The sequence below is a fragment of the Alternaria ethzedia genome (assembly GCF_023757985.1).
Source record: "Alternaria ethzedia strain BMP 0044 chromosome Unknown scaffold_5, whole genome shotgun sequence".
NCBI classification, from domain to species: domain Eukaryota; kingdom Fungi; phylum Ascomycota; class Dothideomycetes; order Pleosporales; family Pleosporaceae; genus Alternaria; species Alternaria ethzedia.
Genome location: NW_026056198.1, coordinates 5587 through 20879, shown reverse-complemented (window position 1 = coordinate 20879; position 15293 = coordinate 5587). Strand labels below are relative to the sequence as shown.

Sequence of the window (15293 nt, the reverse complement as noted above, 5' to 3'; positions counted from 1 at the left end):
ATGGCGGGATGCAGACGCAGACGGGAATCGAGGCACTGCAGACGGCGGGCGGAGCGGTGCAGAGGACGAGGTCGACAGTCTGTGAGGTTGTGTGCAGTGCAGCGGCATGCATGGGCATAGGCATAGGCATGGGCATGGGCATTTGGGCCACACCTAGGTCCTAACGAGGGATGAACGCACAGGGCTGCCTCTAATGCGCTTTGGGACGTGTGACGGCGACAGGGGCGCCTTCTCCATGGCCCATACACATACAACACGCCATGTAATCTATCCTCTGCTGCTCCATGGCGGGGGGCTGCCCGATGTCTTTCTGGCCTACACCACCAGCTTGCACTCCCACTCCCACCGCCATCACCACCGCGGCGCTGGCCTTCCCCGCGCCCAGAGCACTGGACAAGGGAAAAAGGGAAAAAGCACAATCCACGCCACACCGTCAGCCGTCATCAGCCCTGGCCGTGCTGGCTGGCCGTGCGGAGACGGTAGTGTTCAACGGGCCACTCCGCCGTGCTTCTACGCTACATGACAGCTTCCTGTAGAACTCCTGTTAAGCTGCAGCATGGGCGTCTCCTGTCTCGTGCAGCCCGTGTCATAGGACATGACGCCTACTCGTGAGATTGTAGGGGCTTGCTGCATCGCAGTCAGACCGCCCGCCATGTCCTCTGCCTCGGACATTGTTCACCAACCCTGTGTCACCGTGTATTTCTGGTCTCGTCCCATCTGCATCTGACCGGTATATCACCGCCGGAGCAGACGCAGGGACAGCACCAACGGCGGCATTTCGTAATGACCAAGGTACCCGCGCCTCCGGTTCCAAGTATAGCCACCCGCCAGAGTCTTGATGTCAGAAGACGGGCATTCTCGCGTTTGTCGACTTGTTTCGACGCGGTAAATTGGGGCTCCAAAATATGCACCCAACTGGCTACGGGCGGACTCTGTTTCAGATGCCGACTCTCGGCTCATCACGTGACGGCCGTGCCCATCATGCCCAGGTGTCCACGGCTACGCAGGCGCAAGCGCAAGCGCAAGGGGCCTTTTGGCTACGGCAGGCGCGTTGCACCGATGGGGAAGCGACTATGTCATTCCCTCCAGCCGAGGCATCTCCGCATGAGGCGCATCGACTATGGCATTTCTCCGCCCACGACCATATGTATTGTTCGCCGCTCGTGGACCTTCTCTTCGATCATTTTCTTCAGCCATGGCTCAGCGACGCATTGGTAGGCTGCTTAGCGACATCTTGTGCGACAATAGCTGATGGACCATAGCGAACCCCGCCCTCTTGTATGCAGACCACAGCCGTGACAATTCCCTTCTAATATCATTACAGCATCTGCGATCTTCAAGAGAAGTTTCGTCCAGCCATTTATGAGTTTCCCAAAGTCGTCTCCACGGCACAAAAGTTGCTGAAAGCGAGTATGCTCCACATTTTTTGTCCAACACCGTGTCCCAACTCCAATAAGACACCAACACCACCCTCTAGGCTTGCCACCCGCTGAGCGTCAGCCTGAAGCTCTCAGGCAGGCTCACCAAAACCTTTCATTATACTTTCCGCCCCGCGTGCTTACTGCTGACCAACCCTTTCAGGCAAATTACTGAACATTCCAGTCTTCGCGACTACCCAGAACAAAGGTAGGTTACGGCTGTACGAACCGTATGTGAGACATGTACTGACGTAGTCCTTCCGCCTCCGTAGCGCGATTGGGCGAGACATGTCCGGAGCTGAAGCTGGATCAGCCTGATGGCATCAATACAGTCTGTCATCTTGACAAGACATTGTTTTCGATGGTGTAAGCCACAGCACATGGGATCTGTGCGTCAATACTACTTGCTGACTCATGGTAGAACACCAGAAGTCAAGCAAGCACTAGACTCGCTCAACGCCTCTGGCCCACTCTCCTGCATCATTGTCGGCATCGAGAGCCACATCTGTGTCACTCAGACCACACTCGATCTCCTCCGGGCCGGACACCAAGTCTATGTCATTGCTGATGGCGTAAGCTCGTGTAACAAAGAAGAGGTGCCGATCGCTTTGGCAAGGCTACGCCATGAAGGTGCCGTGGTGACCACTAGTGAGAGCTTCATGTACGAATACGTTGGGGACGCTAGTACACCCGAGTAAGTGGAATTGCAGTGTCGAAGGGTCATCTATTATGGACTAGATGGCTAACAATAGATAGATTCAAAGACATCATCAAGGTAGTCAAAGAGACGTCGCAAAGCACAAAAGAGGCAATGCAGACGCTTTGTAAAATCTGAGATGATCATTACCGAATATCCCATCGTTACCATATCAGTACCACTTCCAGTAGCTATTTTACAGATCCATGTCTATGAATAAAGCAAGCCCGTCCCAACCACCTGATGCGTAGCACTCGCATATCTCTCCATGCAATTGGAATCTCTCCAGTTTCGCGGCTCGAAACATCCCACCTTCATTTCCCCGGCCCATCTTCCTACAGCTCTCGGCCATTGACTGGGAGCATTGGCAAGGCCACATTCTTGATCTCCCTCGTCTTAACAATTCCAGTCCCTGATGGCTTGCCGGCCTGTTTCGCGTTTCCCCTCCCTTCCAGACCTATGGCAAGTCTCCTCGGCGTCGTCCGTGGGGGCACAACTGGAGCAACCTACACTGACCCTCCATATGCCCCCATGCAAAGTAACGCTGGGTTCTGACACGCGTTTTGACTTGATACAAATACCCCAGAATATAGCCCACATTGGACCAGATTGATTACCTCGTATGTAGATTACACAGTTGCAGATAGACTTTACGAACTGGTCTTGGCACGGACGAGCGAGACTAAACACTGTCGACCTGTAGTGTTTGTGATAGCATTTCAAGTCGAAGAATGAGGTTATCGAGTTATTTAAGCCACTGGAAAAGAATGCTTTCGTAGTGATGTGCCATTCCCTATCCACGAGAATAATGTATCGGCGTTGTGGAGTTCTGGCGTCTGCCAAAATCCGTGCCAGCACACGCAACTTAGTCGCCTGGAGAGGGTGATGCATATGAGTTGAAGAATTTCGTTGCAATAGAGTGCGAATTTTTCTCTGTCGGCTTTGAAAGACGCTGCTTCTTATCCCGATTGAAACAGCTCGCTCTATGCATTCTTCACTCATATGTCTACGACTCGCTCTTGCGTTCAAGATGCACCGCATCATCCCCATAACCTTGAACCTTCCCCTCCAATACCTCATCGATTACTGGTGCCTTGAAACCATATCGACCCCAAAAGTCTCCTGTACCATAGACGGAAACAATACCAGTAGTTGCATATTCCTTAGCAACAATCTCCAAGCTCGCGTGAAGACATTGATGCGCGAGCCCATATCTACGGAATTCGGGCAGAATAGCAAAGTCATGGATGTAGTACTGATCCGCATCCGGCCTGATTTCGCCGAGAAGCTGATTGAGAGCTGGGGGCTCGCATTTGCGAATGGGATGCGAGACGATATATCCGCAAATTCCACCGGTTTCGTCAAAGAGACCTTGGCAGCCTTGCGGGAACAACCTGGCGCGTTCTGCGAAGACTTCGTCGCTTTCATGGAGGTCGGGATGGATCTTCTCAGCTACTTGGACGAGGCTGGTAATGTCACCGGCAGATAGCGAACGCCATACTGCTTTAACATCAATATCCACTTCCGTTTTACCTTGTTCGACTGTGACGCGCTGTTTGAATTTCCCAAGGTCCTATCGTGAGGTGCCCAGGTGTAGCCACGTACGAACCTTGGAACACCTCCTCAAAGGGTACCACCGCTAACCAAGATGCATACACAAGTCTTTTGAAATGAGTCTAGCAAAATGCTAAATTGAGATCCGCTGTTTAGATGCGCCCTTGAATAGCATTGAAAGGGGAAGCGCATTTGCTGCCGAAAATGACGTAGTTAATATCTAGACAGGTTAAAGTCCGTCGCTAGTGCTACGTTCAAAATCTGTTCCCTCACCCCGGGATCGTCGCATTTCCATTTTCGATACCAATCAACATCATATAGTTACTCCTCTTTCCCATGCATTGGTTAGTATTTGTGTGTAGGTCGCGATATTAAATCATCAATGTGAGAGTGAACTATGCGTGATGGAGAAAGTATGTCAGTGTGAGATTCGATGCGCGTATAGTCATCCAATACTTCCGGCTACACTAGTCACGACAGAAACACACGGCAAGGGCGTAGAACCGCTATATTGATCTTCTATCCAAGCCAGCTCAATCCAATATTCGACAAAACAGTCAGAAAAGGCATGCTTGCTAGCGCTATCTTAAGTCAGTTTCGAATTTCATTTTCAAATGCCATCTAATGGAAGAAGTTGGAAAAAGAGAATCAACCCAACGTGGGCATAACATACAGAGGCGGAGCCACGCCGGCAAAGGGAATAGCCGATTGAACGACGATGAAGCAAAGTGTAACCAGACGAAGAAGCGAACCAGGTATGGGATATCAGTAGAACAACGAATGTGAGAGTGAATAGTCGTAAGAAAGGAAAGGTAATAGCCCCGGGGCGAGCTGCGCATGGAGGCTTGCCACAGAGACGCTGAAATTTGATGATGGATCTTTCTTGGCGGAGCTTCTATGCTCATTGATCTTTGGAAGGACAGAGTTAGCAAACGAGATGCTGAAAAGCCGCTCGGCTATATCCCGAAACGTAGACGTCCTATCATTCGAGTTCAGCAGCCCATGCATCTCCGCTCTTCACTAGCGATCACCTCGACGAGGTCTGAGCTGCAGCAATCTCAGCAACCTCATCTTCCGGTCTCATTCTCAAGCCGCCTTTGACCTGAATGCCTTGCTGAACCCAGTCCAGCTTCTCAATGTCCTCCAGGCTCTTGCGACCACGTGAGGCCTTCTTCAGCAGACCCTCGACGCACTCGCGAGCGCCAGCCCACTCGTTGCCCTTTTCCGCATCCCACTCGCCGTCTTCGTCACCGAATTTGACCCAAGACCAATCGCATCTGGCGATACGGTGAGCGGCTCTACTACGAGACGCGGCCTTGCCCGGCGGTGGATCAAAGGGCAAACGTCCTTCCATGAGAGCATAGAGCAGGACGCCGAGCGCCCAGGCATCGGTTGAACGGCCGTCATATGGCTGACCGAGGAGAATCTCTGGAGCAGCATAATCTTCACTACCGCATCGTGTTGTCAAAAGAGGCGACTCGGGAGGAGCAGGGATGCGTCGTGAGAGGCCGAGATCCGTGAGTGTCGCTATGGCATGCGGATGGCACTGTGGGTTCTTGAGTAGAGGCACGGTAGACACAGGAATATTGAGAAGGACGTCTGGATGTCATTAGTACAGAGTAAAAGCGAAGAAACGTACCAGATGAACTGTGGCATGGTAAAAAGAATGGAAGCAGTACTTTCTAGCTTGATGTCGCGATGCACAATAAGTTGGGTATGCAAATAACGCACAGCGCTGACCATTTCGGCGAAGACGCGATGGACGATGTCGAGAGTCAGCTTGTCGCGATGGTCACTGGCTACATCAAACAGATCACCACCGGGACAGTAGGTAAGGACAATAAGAGCTTGGGCGTCATCGTGATCGAAGGCTTGGAGATGGACAAGAGAGGGGTGCGATACTGATCGGAGCATTTCGACTTCTCGCTTGAGGCTTAGTTCTACGCGCTCTTCGTCGGCACCCCCGGCAGGGCCATGCTCGACGACCTTGATGGCGACCAGTTTCCGTGGATCCAAAACGTTCTCATCGAGAGGGTCCTTTGCTTTGGTCTTCTCACAGGTTGCGAGGTAGACTTTGCTGAAGGTGCCCTGCCCCAGTTGGCGGACAGGGCGCCAGAGCTTCTTCGTCTTTTGAGGCCCACACCGCACCACTATATATTGAGTCTTGTCATCTTCGGTCACGTCGTCTTCCTCGGTGTCGGTAACACTGCGGTTGCTTGCGTTGCTCGCGGGCGGGGTGGGAAGGCCGGCTGGCACATTGGCGGGGACGAGGCCTCGCTGCGTCGCCAGATATGTCTCGCGGTTCATGCGCTGCTGCATGGCGGGGTCCGTGTCGACGACCGAGACGTGCCGAGGGCGGGTGTTGTGCATTGAATCCGGGGTGTACTCGCTGATGCTCCTGTTGCGCTCGCGAGCAGCCTCGTTCCTCTGCTGCGAGTTTGCGGCGGCGGCCTCCATGGCAGCGGCCTTCAGGCCCGAGTAGCCCTTCTTCTTGAGCGAGGGCGAGGGCGACAGGGTGCCCTTGGCGAAGATGGCGAAGGCGTCGTCGCGCGAGGCGGCCGAGATGCCGCGCGAGCGAGGACGATGGTCGGCGCGCTGCCATGGGCCGGGCGAGTCGCCCATGACCAGGGGCGAGGGGAGCGGGGTGATGTCGCCCAGGGCAGCCAGCGCTGGCGACGAGATGGCGGACGAGGGCGACAGCGAGCCGAGACTGGCAGTCGACCAGGCGGTCCTCAGATAGCCGCTGTCCTGGATGGCAATCGGCGCCGTGGCCGACTGCCGCAGCGCGTCGCTCCCGCTGGGCTCCAGATTGGCGGGGTCGAGGGAGCGTGCCGAGTTGGGGTTCGAGGCGATGGCGAGGTCCGTGTCGAGCTTCAGCGCCGTCGACGGGGCGCGGACGTGATATCTGGGCAGCGAGGGATCCGTGGCTGCCGTGCCGGGCGCGAGGTCCGCCGTCGTCAGCGTCGATGTCGGGCGGGCAGTGTCTGGCGTCGCCTGCGTCTTCTGCGTCTTCTGCGTCGTGTCGGCGCGGGCAGGCGCCCGTGGGAGTGCAGGGCTGGAGGACGCGAGACCCGGAGAGGATGGCTCTGGGTCCTCCATGGTGTTGTGTCACGGCGGCCAAGGTCCAGTAGTCTGTCTGCGGGCAATGCCACCCGTGCACCTCCATGCACGTGCGCCTCCGCTACCCTTAGCGCCTCTCGTCTCAGCGTCGGTCCCATCCCAGCACACTGGTCCACGGCACCGACTCCCTGACCCTTTTCAAGTCCTCCCGCGAAGCCACTGCCGGCTTCGACCTCGAGGCGTGCCGTCAGTCACCATAGCGACATGGGGCCGTTTTGGGCTTCCGAGCCAGCCAGCCAATCGCAAGCGAGCCTCCGACAACGTGAACTCGCGCCCTCACACGGCATGTCATGCTGAGTCTGATCGCGAGTGTCTACCAATTGACTCCAAGCGGCATGATATCGAGCCTCTCGCCATCCCCATGTTGGGAACTCGGCATGGGCCTGGCGTTGCCTTACTTACCTTTCGCATATCCCGCGGCTGTTCGCTGACATATCCTTTCATTGCATCCTCTCTTATGGACGTCGTTGTCCAGAGTGTCCATCTCCGCTGCCGCCTATGCTTTCGTTTGGACGAGTCGGAAATGCGGCGTATCGCGACGTACCCGGAGTCTATGTACGTGGTGGCTCCGACCCTACCATCTTCTCTTGTATCTGACAAGTCTGTCAGACACATATTGCCGACCCCAATGAGCGCCGGCGGATGGCCCTCGCCGAGGTAGACAAGGCGCCCTTCGGCTGGTATCATATACGACTAGCAGTCGTGACAGGCATTGGTTTCTTCACCGATGCGTACTCTGTGAGTCTGACAGTAACATGAACGACAATGTTGAAAGCTGACTAACAATATCTTCAGCTGTTCGCCATAAACCTAGCTGTCATCCTGCTAGGAATTGTGTACTGGCAAGATACGGAACACCAAGGCGTCATGCCCCATGATGCCGATACAGCCATCAAAGTCGCTACGTCCGCCGGCGCCATCTTCGGCCAATGTATCTTTGGGTACTTGGGCGATGTTCTAGGAAGGAAGAAGATGTACGGAGTAGAGCTGATGATTATTATCTGCACAACACTCGCACAATCGCTTTGCGGTGAATCAGCGACCCTTTCAATCGTGGGTGTGCTCATCTTTTACAGAGTTGTAATGGGAATCGGCGTCGGTGGTGACTGTACGTACACGTTCCATGCAACAGTTCCATATCCTCTTGTCGATGATACGCTAATTATACATCAGACCCGCTTAGTGCAGTTATTACGGCAGAATTTGCCAGTACCAGATATCGGGGAGGCATCATCGCCGCCGTTTTCGCCATGCAAGGCCTCGGTCAACTTGCAGCCGCCTTAGTAACTCTCATCGTAGTCATAGTCTACAAAGACCACTTGATCGTGGTAGCTAACGTTGGAGAATGCGTCGGGCAGTGCTCCATGCACGTTGACAAGATGTGGCGCATTATCATCGCCTTCGGTGGCATTCCCGCCTGGTTCGCGCTTTACTACAGACTCACAGTACCGGAAACGCCACGATACACGTTTGATGTGCTGTACGATGTTGAAAAGGCCTCAGTTGATGCGCGAAAGTACCGCTATGGTAAGCAGGGTAACGTGGTCAATCCAGTCACACAGGCGAAGGCGCGTAGCGAGATGGCCAAGTACAAGACGCCGCGGCCTACGTTGATGGAAGTACTGCGGTTTTACTCACGGAAACGCCAAGCTATCCGCCTATTCGGCACCTCTATGTCCTGGTTGTATGTGCAGCAATTTACTACTTTAGCTATAGAACAAGCTGACATTCACACAGATTTTTAGACATGGCCTTCTATGGTCTTGGCTTCTCCTCTGCATCACTGATGTCGACTATGGGCTTCGACCAACGCGCAAACCTCTACCTCTACCTACGCAACATGGCCACAGGGCAAATTGTGCTCATCTGCGCCGGTGCCCTTCCTGGCTACTGGCTCACCGTATTCACCGTCGACACCATAGGCCGCAAACCCATTCAAATCGCCGGGTTCGGAATCCTGACCATCATCTTCTGTGTTCTTGGCTTCGCCTGGCAAGGCCTCACAAAAACCCACTTACTAGTACTATACGTCTTAGCACAATTCTTCTTCAACTTCGGGCCCAATGCCACGACTTTCATAGCGCCAGCCGAGATCTTTCCGACTAGAGTACGATGTACAGGCCATGGGATCAGCGCAGGAATGGGCAAGTTAGGCGCCGTGTTCGCACAGATTTTCTTTGCACCCATGATCAAGAGGGGGGCTACGCATGACAATCCTACGCCCTGGATCCACGGTGTAATGCAGATTTTCGCGCTCTTCATGTTCCTGGGTATGCTTACCAGTTTTCTTGTTCCAGAGTCGAAGAGAGCAAGACTGGAGGAACTGGCTGGCGAAAAAGAGGACGTGTATGAGTTACAGGCTGGCCAGTGGCGAAATCGTGGTGGTGTTGCGAGTAGAGGGACTGTGAACGTGGAAGGTGCATTGGGGAACAATTCGATAGTTTTTGCGAGGGGAAGCGGAAGTGCGAGTGCGAGGAGTGTGGACCGGGATAGTGAAGGGGGATTGAGGGAGGGGGACATGGAGAAGAAGTGGTGGAGACACAGACAGAAGGAGATTCATCCTCATGCTGTTTGATCGTCTTGCTGGATAGAACCTCTTCTTTTTTTACTCCTTAGAATTACGATGATATGGGCTGACTCGGATACCTGTAGAATAAAGATGCCTAACTAACGATACCCGCATAGTTTCTCCAATTCATGTCCAGTTTCATGTCAGTTCCTTGCTAGCTAGATACCCATCAGACGATTGACATGAGTTCTGGTCACCAACCCACTTCTCGGCAACGTATCTGTAGTTCTCGCGTTCAAAATGGTATGCATCCGCGTTACAAAGTGAGGCTAGATAGGCTAGCACGACTTCATTCGACATACAAGATCACATTCCACCTTGTGCTTATTTCCCTAGTGTTTCTCGTGGTGCGCCTCTTCTCTTCTTACGAGGCGTCTTCTCTTGATGTTTACTTAGGAGCGCTTTCAATCTAGAACTCTGAATGTGTTGTAATGTCAATTTGAGTCGCTCGCATAGCTACGGTGTCGCTGACACGTGCCGCAACCACAGTGATGGTGATGGTGACGGTGACGTAGCTCGTAATTCCGGTCTGGCAAAGGACGCACCTCATTTTCTCTTTCCTGCAATGCGACTCTGACATCAACATTTGGAGGTTCGGTCCACTTACACCAATCAGGCCTTCACCTCGAAGGGAGCACCATCATACACAAGTGTCAGTCGGCGGGCAGCACAAAGCCCACATGCGTGATGTCAAGACTGTCGAACATGCTCATGCGCCTCTTGGGCTCTCCAATAACGCCTCAACCTCCTCTTGACCCAGCCTCCGCACGCCCTCCACACCCATCAACCTCCCGCCCACCTCGTTCACGAAGCTCCCCCCAACCCCCTCAATGCTCTGTCCCTCGACACCCTGCCTCTCAAAACTAGTCGTCCTCTTCCCCTCCAACCCACACGCCACAATTCTGTCAAACCACCACAAATCCGTATTCACGTTCAGCCCCACCCCATGACTCGTGATATTCCTCCGCATATGCACACCAATGGCGGCAATCTTATCCTCTGGACTCGTCCAGACACCTGTATGCTCTGTTGTCATGGCTTTGATACTGTATTTCGCACAGGTAGCTATCAGGCTCTTTTCTAACAAGCAGACGTAGTTTCTAGGTGTGAGTCTATGGGTACGCAGGTCGATGATGGGATACGCGACTAGTTGACCGGGGCCGTGGAAGGTGGTTTGGCCGCCGCGCAGGGCTTCGGTAAAGGAGGCGCGGTTATTGGCGCGCAGATAGGTTTGTTGGTCTGGGGAGACATTGCCAATTTCTCGTCGACCGCATGTGTAGACGGGTGTGAATTCAGTGGTTATGATGTGTGGTGGTGGTGGTGGGGACGCATTGAGTGGCGGTTTCGAGGCGAGAAAGCGCGACACGAGAGATTCTTGAAGGCGAGCTGCTGTTGCGTAGGAAACAAGGCCTCGTAGGTGGATATGGTGCAGCTTCTGCGGGATAGAGCTTGCCATTACTGTCGTCGCAAGTCTTCCGAGATGAGTGTCTGGGGTCTGGGACCTTGGTATCGACTTATCGATAAGGGTTTGTAACGCGACGCGACTTGACTCTGCGACTGCGAGGACATCGACTGCATCTTACGCACAACCACGAGTCCCCGCTCTGTTCATTGCACTATCATGGCAGGGATCAAGCGATCGATCAACGGACAAGTCAAACCCCATAACCAGCCTCAACAGCCGGAGGATGTAGCCATGACAGATGCGACACCACCATGTGGACAGCCGCAAGCACCCTCCAGCAACATCACCTCGTCCGCCACCGCTACAGAAAAGCAGACGAACCCACCAAAACGAGCGTCTCACGCAAAGGACTCTCCCTCAAAGTCTGCGCCAGCAAAGCAACCTTCCAAGCCTCGCTCCGCAACCCATCAACTCCGCCAAAAGCTCGCCAGACTGCCCAAAAGTACGTAGACCCCGTTTCACAGATGGACCAAATCTAACAAAATCCCTAGACACAACAATAAGCACCCGGCCACTTCTCCACGCACCTTTACCAACTCCTTTCTCCTCATCCGCTTCCCCAAAAGCCTTATACATAACCGCCACGTCGCCGTACGTACCCGCCCTGAAACGGATCCGGAAACTACTCACGCAAATAACCAAGCGCGAGAAGCAATCTGCCGCGTCCTTGAATAAGGCGGGAAGAGGAGGAGAAGGGAGAGGCGGGGGACGATATGCGCAAGCAAATGGACGGTTAGAACCGAGGGATGTGGAGGCTGAGATCGCAGGCGCGATGGGTAGGGAGGGTAGTGATGGTCGTGGTAGGACTAAGGGCTGTGCAGATGGTGTGGGTGGAAGTGGGACTCGAAATGGGAAGCGAGAAAACGTCCATCTTAAAGCGACAGGGCGGGCGATACCGAGGGCGTTGGAGATAGGATTGCATTTTCAGGGCGAAGAGGATTGTTGGGTCAAGATTGAGATGGGGAATGTGAGTGCGATTGATGATGTTGAGGCCGGGGATCGGATGGCAGAAGACGAGGGTAGGGAAGCGGAGATGGGCCAAGTAGCGGAGGATGCAGATGATGTACCGGAGACGAGGATACGCATTTTGAGTTCTGTCACTGTTACTATCGGCTTAGTAATGTAGTTCTCACACGTCACGACAGTCTTGGTTCATTAGTGTAAAGTAGATACCCAGGCAATTTACAACATAGTTCGCGAGTCATGTTTGTGTCGTTGAAGTGTATGTGTTCTCCGATTGCTCTCCTAATCCCAATCTCTCTGCCCACCTATTCATCGCGGATCCCCCAATTCCCAAGCCAGTGAAAAAAGGAGACGCAAAGGAAAAGATAGTCGTGTTTACAAAAGAAAAGGTTCATCGCTCGCTGACCGCAGTGAATGACTGTTTGGCCTCGAAAGAATCCTTCAATGCTTCCCACCCTTCCGAAAGAGATAAACGCCTGGGAGGTCAGAGGCTGACACTGTGAGTCCTGAACGCCAGTAGAACGAAAGATACAGATGCATTACCCGTTAACTACGCCGAAAGGAAAGAAAGTCTGCTGTGGTGATTCGGTATAACGGTATGTCTCCAGCCGCAGTTGTCTCATCTGAGACAAGTGCGGTGACATGGATAGTTTGGGTAGTTGTGTGGGTGGTTCTGTTGCGGAACATTTGCGATTAGTCACGACATCGTGGAGGTGCTACCATCGTGCAACATTGCGTCGCGAACAGCCTAACAATGATGTTGCTGCGAGCCATCCATAAGTGGGCATCGTAGTGTAACGCAGCGAATGGCCTTGATGAGAATGACAGTAGTCTAGCATCGGCGTATAACCCAGAATTCCGCGGGAGACCATCTCAAGCGTTGACGCTCAGTATGCTCTTCCTGGGCCCGATCGCTGAGGTGGCGCCTCACAAAGCCAGTCTTTCCTAGCATAGTGATAAAAGACTTTGGCATTTGTCTCTTCAACGTTCGGCCTTGGGATACTGGTTGAGCATGGCCATGACCGCGACACCTATTGCAACGACTGTTACCATGGCCCCAACCGGACCGCCATAGTACATGGCAGCTCGATCAGGCCGATGGGCAACCAAGGAATTCGCCTTCCCTGACTGCTTTGAACCGTTTGGCTCAACAGAATGTCCGTTTTGTTCCCTCGTATTGGGAAGTGATACTTCTGGGCCGTCTTCGTCGAGGTCCTTCTCTTTGATGATGGTGATTTCACCTTGCTCGGCCTCATCGTCTGAGCCCTCAACGCCAGTCTTACTGCTCGCTCTTGCGGATGCACTGTTGCTTCTGCTCCGCCGTTGAGCTTCCTTGCCAGCAGTCTTTGCATTGTCTTCTCTGATGTTTTCGATCATCTCTGCCAAGGTTTTGCGATCGGCCTCTGCTGTCTCGGCTCTTTCCCGGTACCGCTCCATTTGCTGCTTCATCTCATTCATCTCGGACATCATGAGCTCCAGGCGTTGCTGTAAGCGAGCAGTGGCGTCCTCGGCGCTGGCGGGAGATGTGGGCCCGTTATCTGAATCAGTGAGCTCTTCGCGCTGTGTATCGGCTGCCTCGGTTTCGGGCGTCTCATCTTCGCCAAGGATAGTCTCTGTGTCTCCTTGGTCCTTGGTTGTCTCACGCTCGAGGCGGGCTGCTCGCTCTTCTGCGTCTTCCCTTGCGCGACGCTCTTCGTTCAACAAGGTCTCCAAGTCACGCAGCCGCATGCCCTGCGTTTCGATCTCTTTCTTCGCACTAGTCAAGGCCTCTGTGAGTGTAGACAGCTGTGCGTCAGAGCGCACCGGTGACGCTGTCTTTGGACGTTCGGTGTCGGACCTCCTAAGGGACGATGCAACGTCGGGCTTTTCGGGTAAAGGCTGTTGTGGTGGGGGCGCAGGCGGATCTGAAAATCTCGCCTTGATGCTGCCGTCTTTGATCGGCGATATTCTGGCCTGGTTGATTGGCGAGGCCTTCGCGGGTTCCTTCTTGGTGTCTGCGGAGAGGATAGCATTGATGTAGTGGTGGGTCTGCTGGAGGTCCTGCGACTGCTGCTTTGCTGCCTTGATTTCGGTCTAAGGCTGTTAGAGAGGGGTCCCACGAGTAGCTAGGTTGCACTTACATTGAGCTTCTTCACAACCTGCTCCATTGTGATGGGTTGTAGCCAGAAATTGGGGTGTCGGGGTTGCTGCATGCCGTTTGGGTAATTGGCCATGGCGCCCGGGCCCGGGAGTCGCTGACCGTTGACAGAGCCTTGGCTGGGCGTGCGACCACGCATATTCGCCATTTGCTGTTGGCCGTTGGGGCTCATCATGTTAGAGAGCTGGGGTCCTTCGAGCTCGCCGAAGTTGAGGTCGATCATGTCGCTACTGGATCGTGCATAAATGCCCGCATGTTCAACGCGCGCGGCGACTTTGTGGTGAACGATGGTCTTCTGGTCTTCGCTGACAATGTCGATGCCGAGTTCCAGCATGTCCTGCTCGCGTAGCTCGTGGGGGTCAGAGTCTCTGTTCTCCTGCGACAGACGGGAGCCGTTGACAAAGGTGCCGTTGGACGACTTGACGTCTCGGATCCAGATCTTGCCCTGACGGTCGGCCCATACCTCGGCGTGTTGTCTCGAGAGGACTTTGGAGTCGAAGTATCCATTGAGTGGCGTGGGAATTGTCTTGTTGTTGGTCTGGCGGCCAATGCGGAGGACGTCGGGGAAGAAGGGGACGGTGATGGTCTTGCGCTCAAAGGTGCCGTTCATGGGGACCAGGTGCAGTACGGCGGTGCTCTCCTGGGGCGATGCGCGTTGGGCGCCGTTGGGCTGTTGCTGGGCCGGGACCTGGCCATTGTGCTGTGAGGGAACCATGGCGGAAGGGGCTTGCAGGGCACTCATGGCCGAAGCGGCTGATGAGGCGGGGCCGGCAGAGGCGATGGGCTGGGGGCGTGCGGCAGTGATTCCGGCGATGGGCTCAGTCTTGGTCGCGGGCCATAGTCCCTTGGGGGCTTTTGCTTTGCGGGTGGCCGCCCAGTCGGTGCCGGCGGGCTGCTGGGGGGTGCCGTTTGGCTGCGAGGCAGAGGACGAGGCAGAGAGAGTCGAGGTGCCCGAGGCCTGTGAAGAGAGGCTCGACGACGAGTTGGACCGCTGGGCGCTCTTCCGAGGCATGAACATGCCACCACCGTTGGACACGCCCTCAGCGCTCCATGCCTGCCGATTGATGTTCTGGTAGTTGACGGGGGGCGCAACTGCCGTCATTGGCGAGGTCGTGTGCGGCGGAGGGAAGGAGGTGGGCGTGTTTGGGGTCCGGCGTCACTTTTCCTCTCCTGCCCGATTCCCGTCTTGTCCGAATTTAGCGGCGCGACACCAGCGTGACGACGCCGAGAGCAAGCGACAACAACAAAGAGGCCTCGCGACGTCGGCTATGCACGCATGCGTCGCGCTCGATGCCGGTGTGCGGGATGGGCGTCGCGGGTGGGCTTGGGGGGGGGGGGGGTTGCCGCGGGGGGGGGCGTGGGCGTGGGCG

At 54.7% G+C, this 15293-nt stretch overlaps 4 protein-coding genes across 4 annotated transcripts; 2 read left to right on the top strand and 2 right to left on the bottom strand.

The window, feature by feature from the left end:
- Nucleotides 1–1779: 1779 nt before the first annotated feature.
- Nucleotides 1780–2253, top strand: J4E87_002736 (uncharacterized protein; the record flags this gene model as incomplete). The annotated part of the gene is made up of 3 exons (XM_049374371.1): nucleotides 1780–1784; nucleotides 1840–2112; nucleotides 2175–2253. The coding sequence occupies 3 exons, from the start codon at nucleotides 1780–1782 to the stop codon at nucleotides 2251–2253; spliced, it is 357 nt and encodes a 118-aa protein (XP_049235362.1).
- Nucleotides 2254–4696: 2443 nt separating this feature from the next.
- J4E87_002735 (uncharacterized protein) lies at nucleotides 4697–6768 on the bottom strand (the record flags this gene model as incomplete). Its single annotated transcript, XM_049374370.1, has 2 exons — nucleotides 4697–5268; nucleotides 5349–6768. The coding sequence occupies 2 exons, from the start codon at nucleotides 6766–6768 to the stop codon at nucleotides 4697–4699; spliced, it is 1992 nt and encodes a 663-aa protein (XP_049235361.1).
- A 519-nt stretch (nucleotides 6769–7287) lies between these two features.
- J4E87_002734 (uncharacterized protein) lies at nucleotides 7288–9364 on the top strand (the record flags this gene model as incomplete). Its single annotated transcript, XM_049374369.1, has 5 exons — nucleotides 7288–7344; nucleotides 7399–7527; nucleotides 7585–7897; nucleotides 7963–8473; nucleotides 8527–9364. 5 exons carry the CDS (start codon nucleotides 7288–7290, stop codon nucleotides 9362–9364), a joined length of 1848 nt encoding a protein of 615 aa, XP_049235360.1.
- A 3403-nt stretch (nucleotides 9365–12767) lies between these two features.
- On the bottom strand, nucleotides 12768–15025 carry J4E87_002733 (uncharacterized protein; the record flags this gene model as incomplete). Its single annotated transcript, XM_049374368.1, has 2 exons — nucleotides 12768–13859; nucleotides 13907–15025. 2 exons carry the CDS (start codon nucleotides 15023–15025, stop codon nucleotides 12768–12770), a joined length of 2211 nt encoding a protein of 736 aa, XP_049235359.1.
- Nucleotides 15026–15293: the final 268 nt, after the last annotated feature.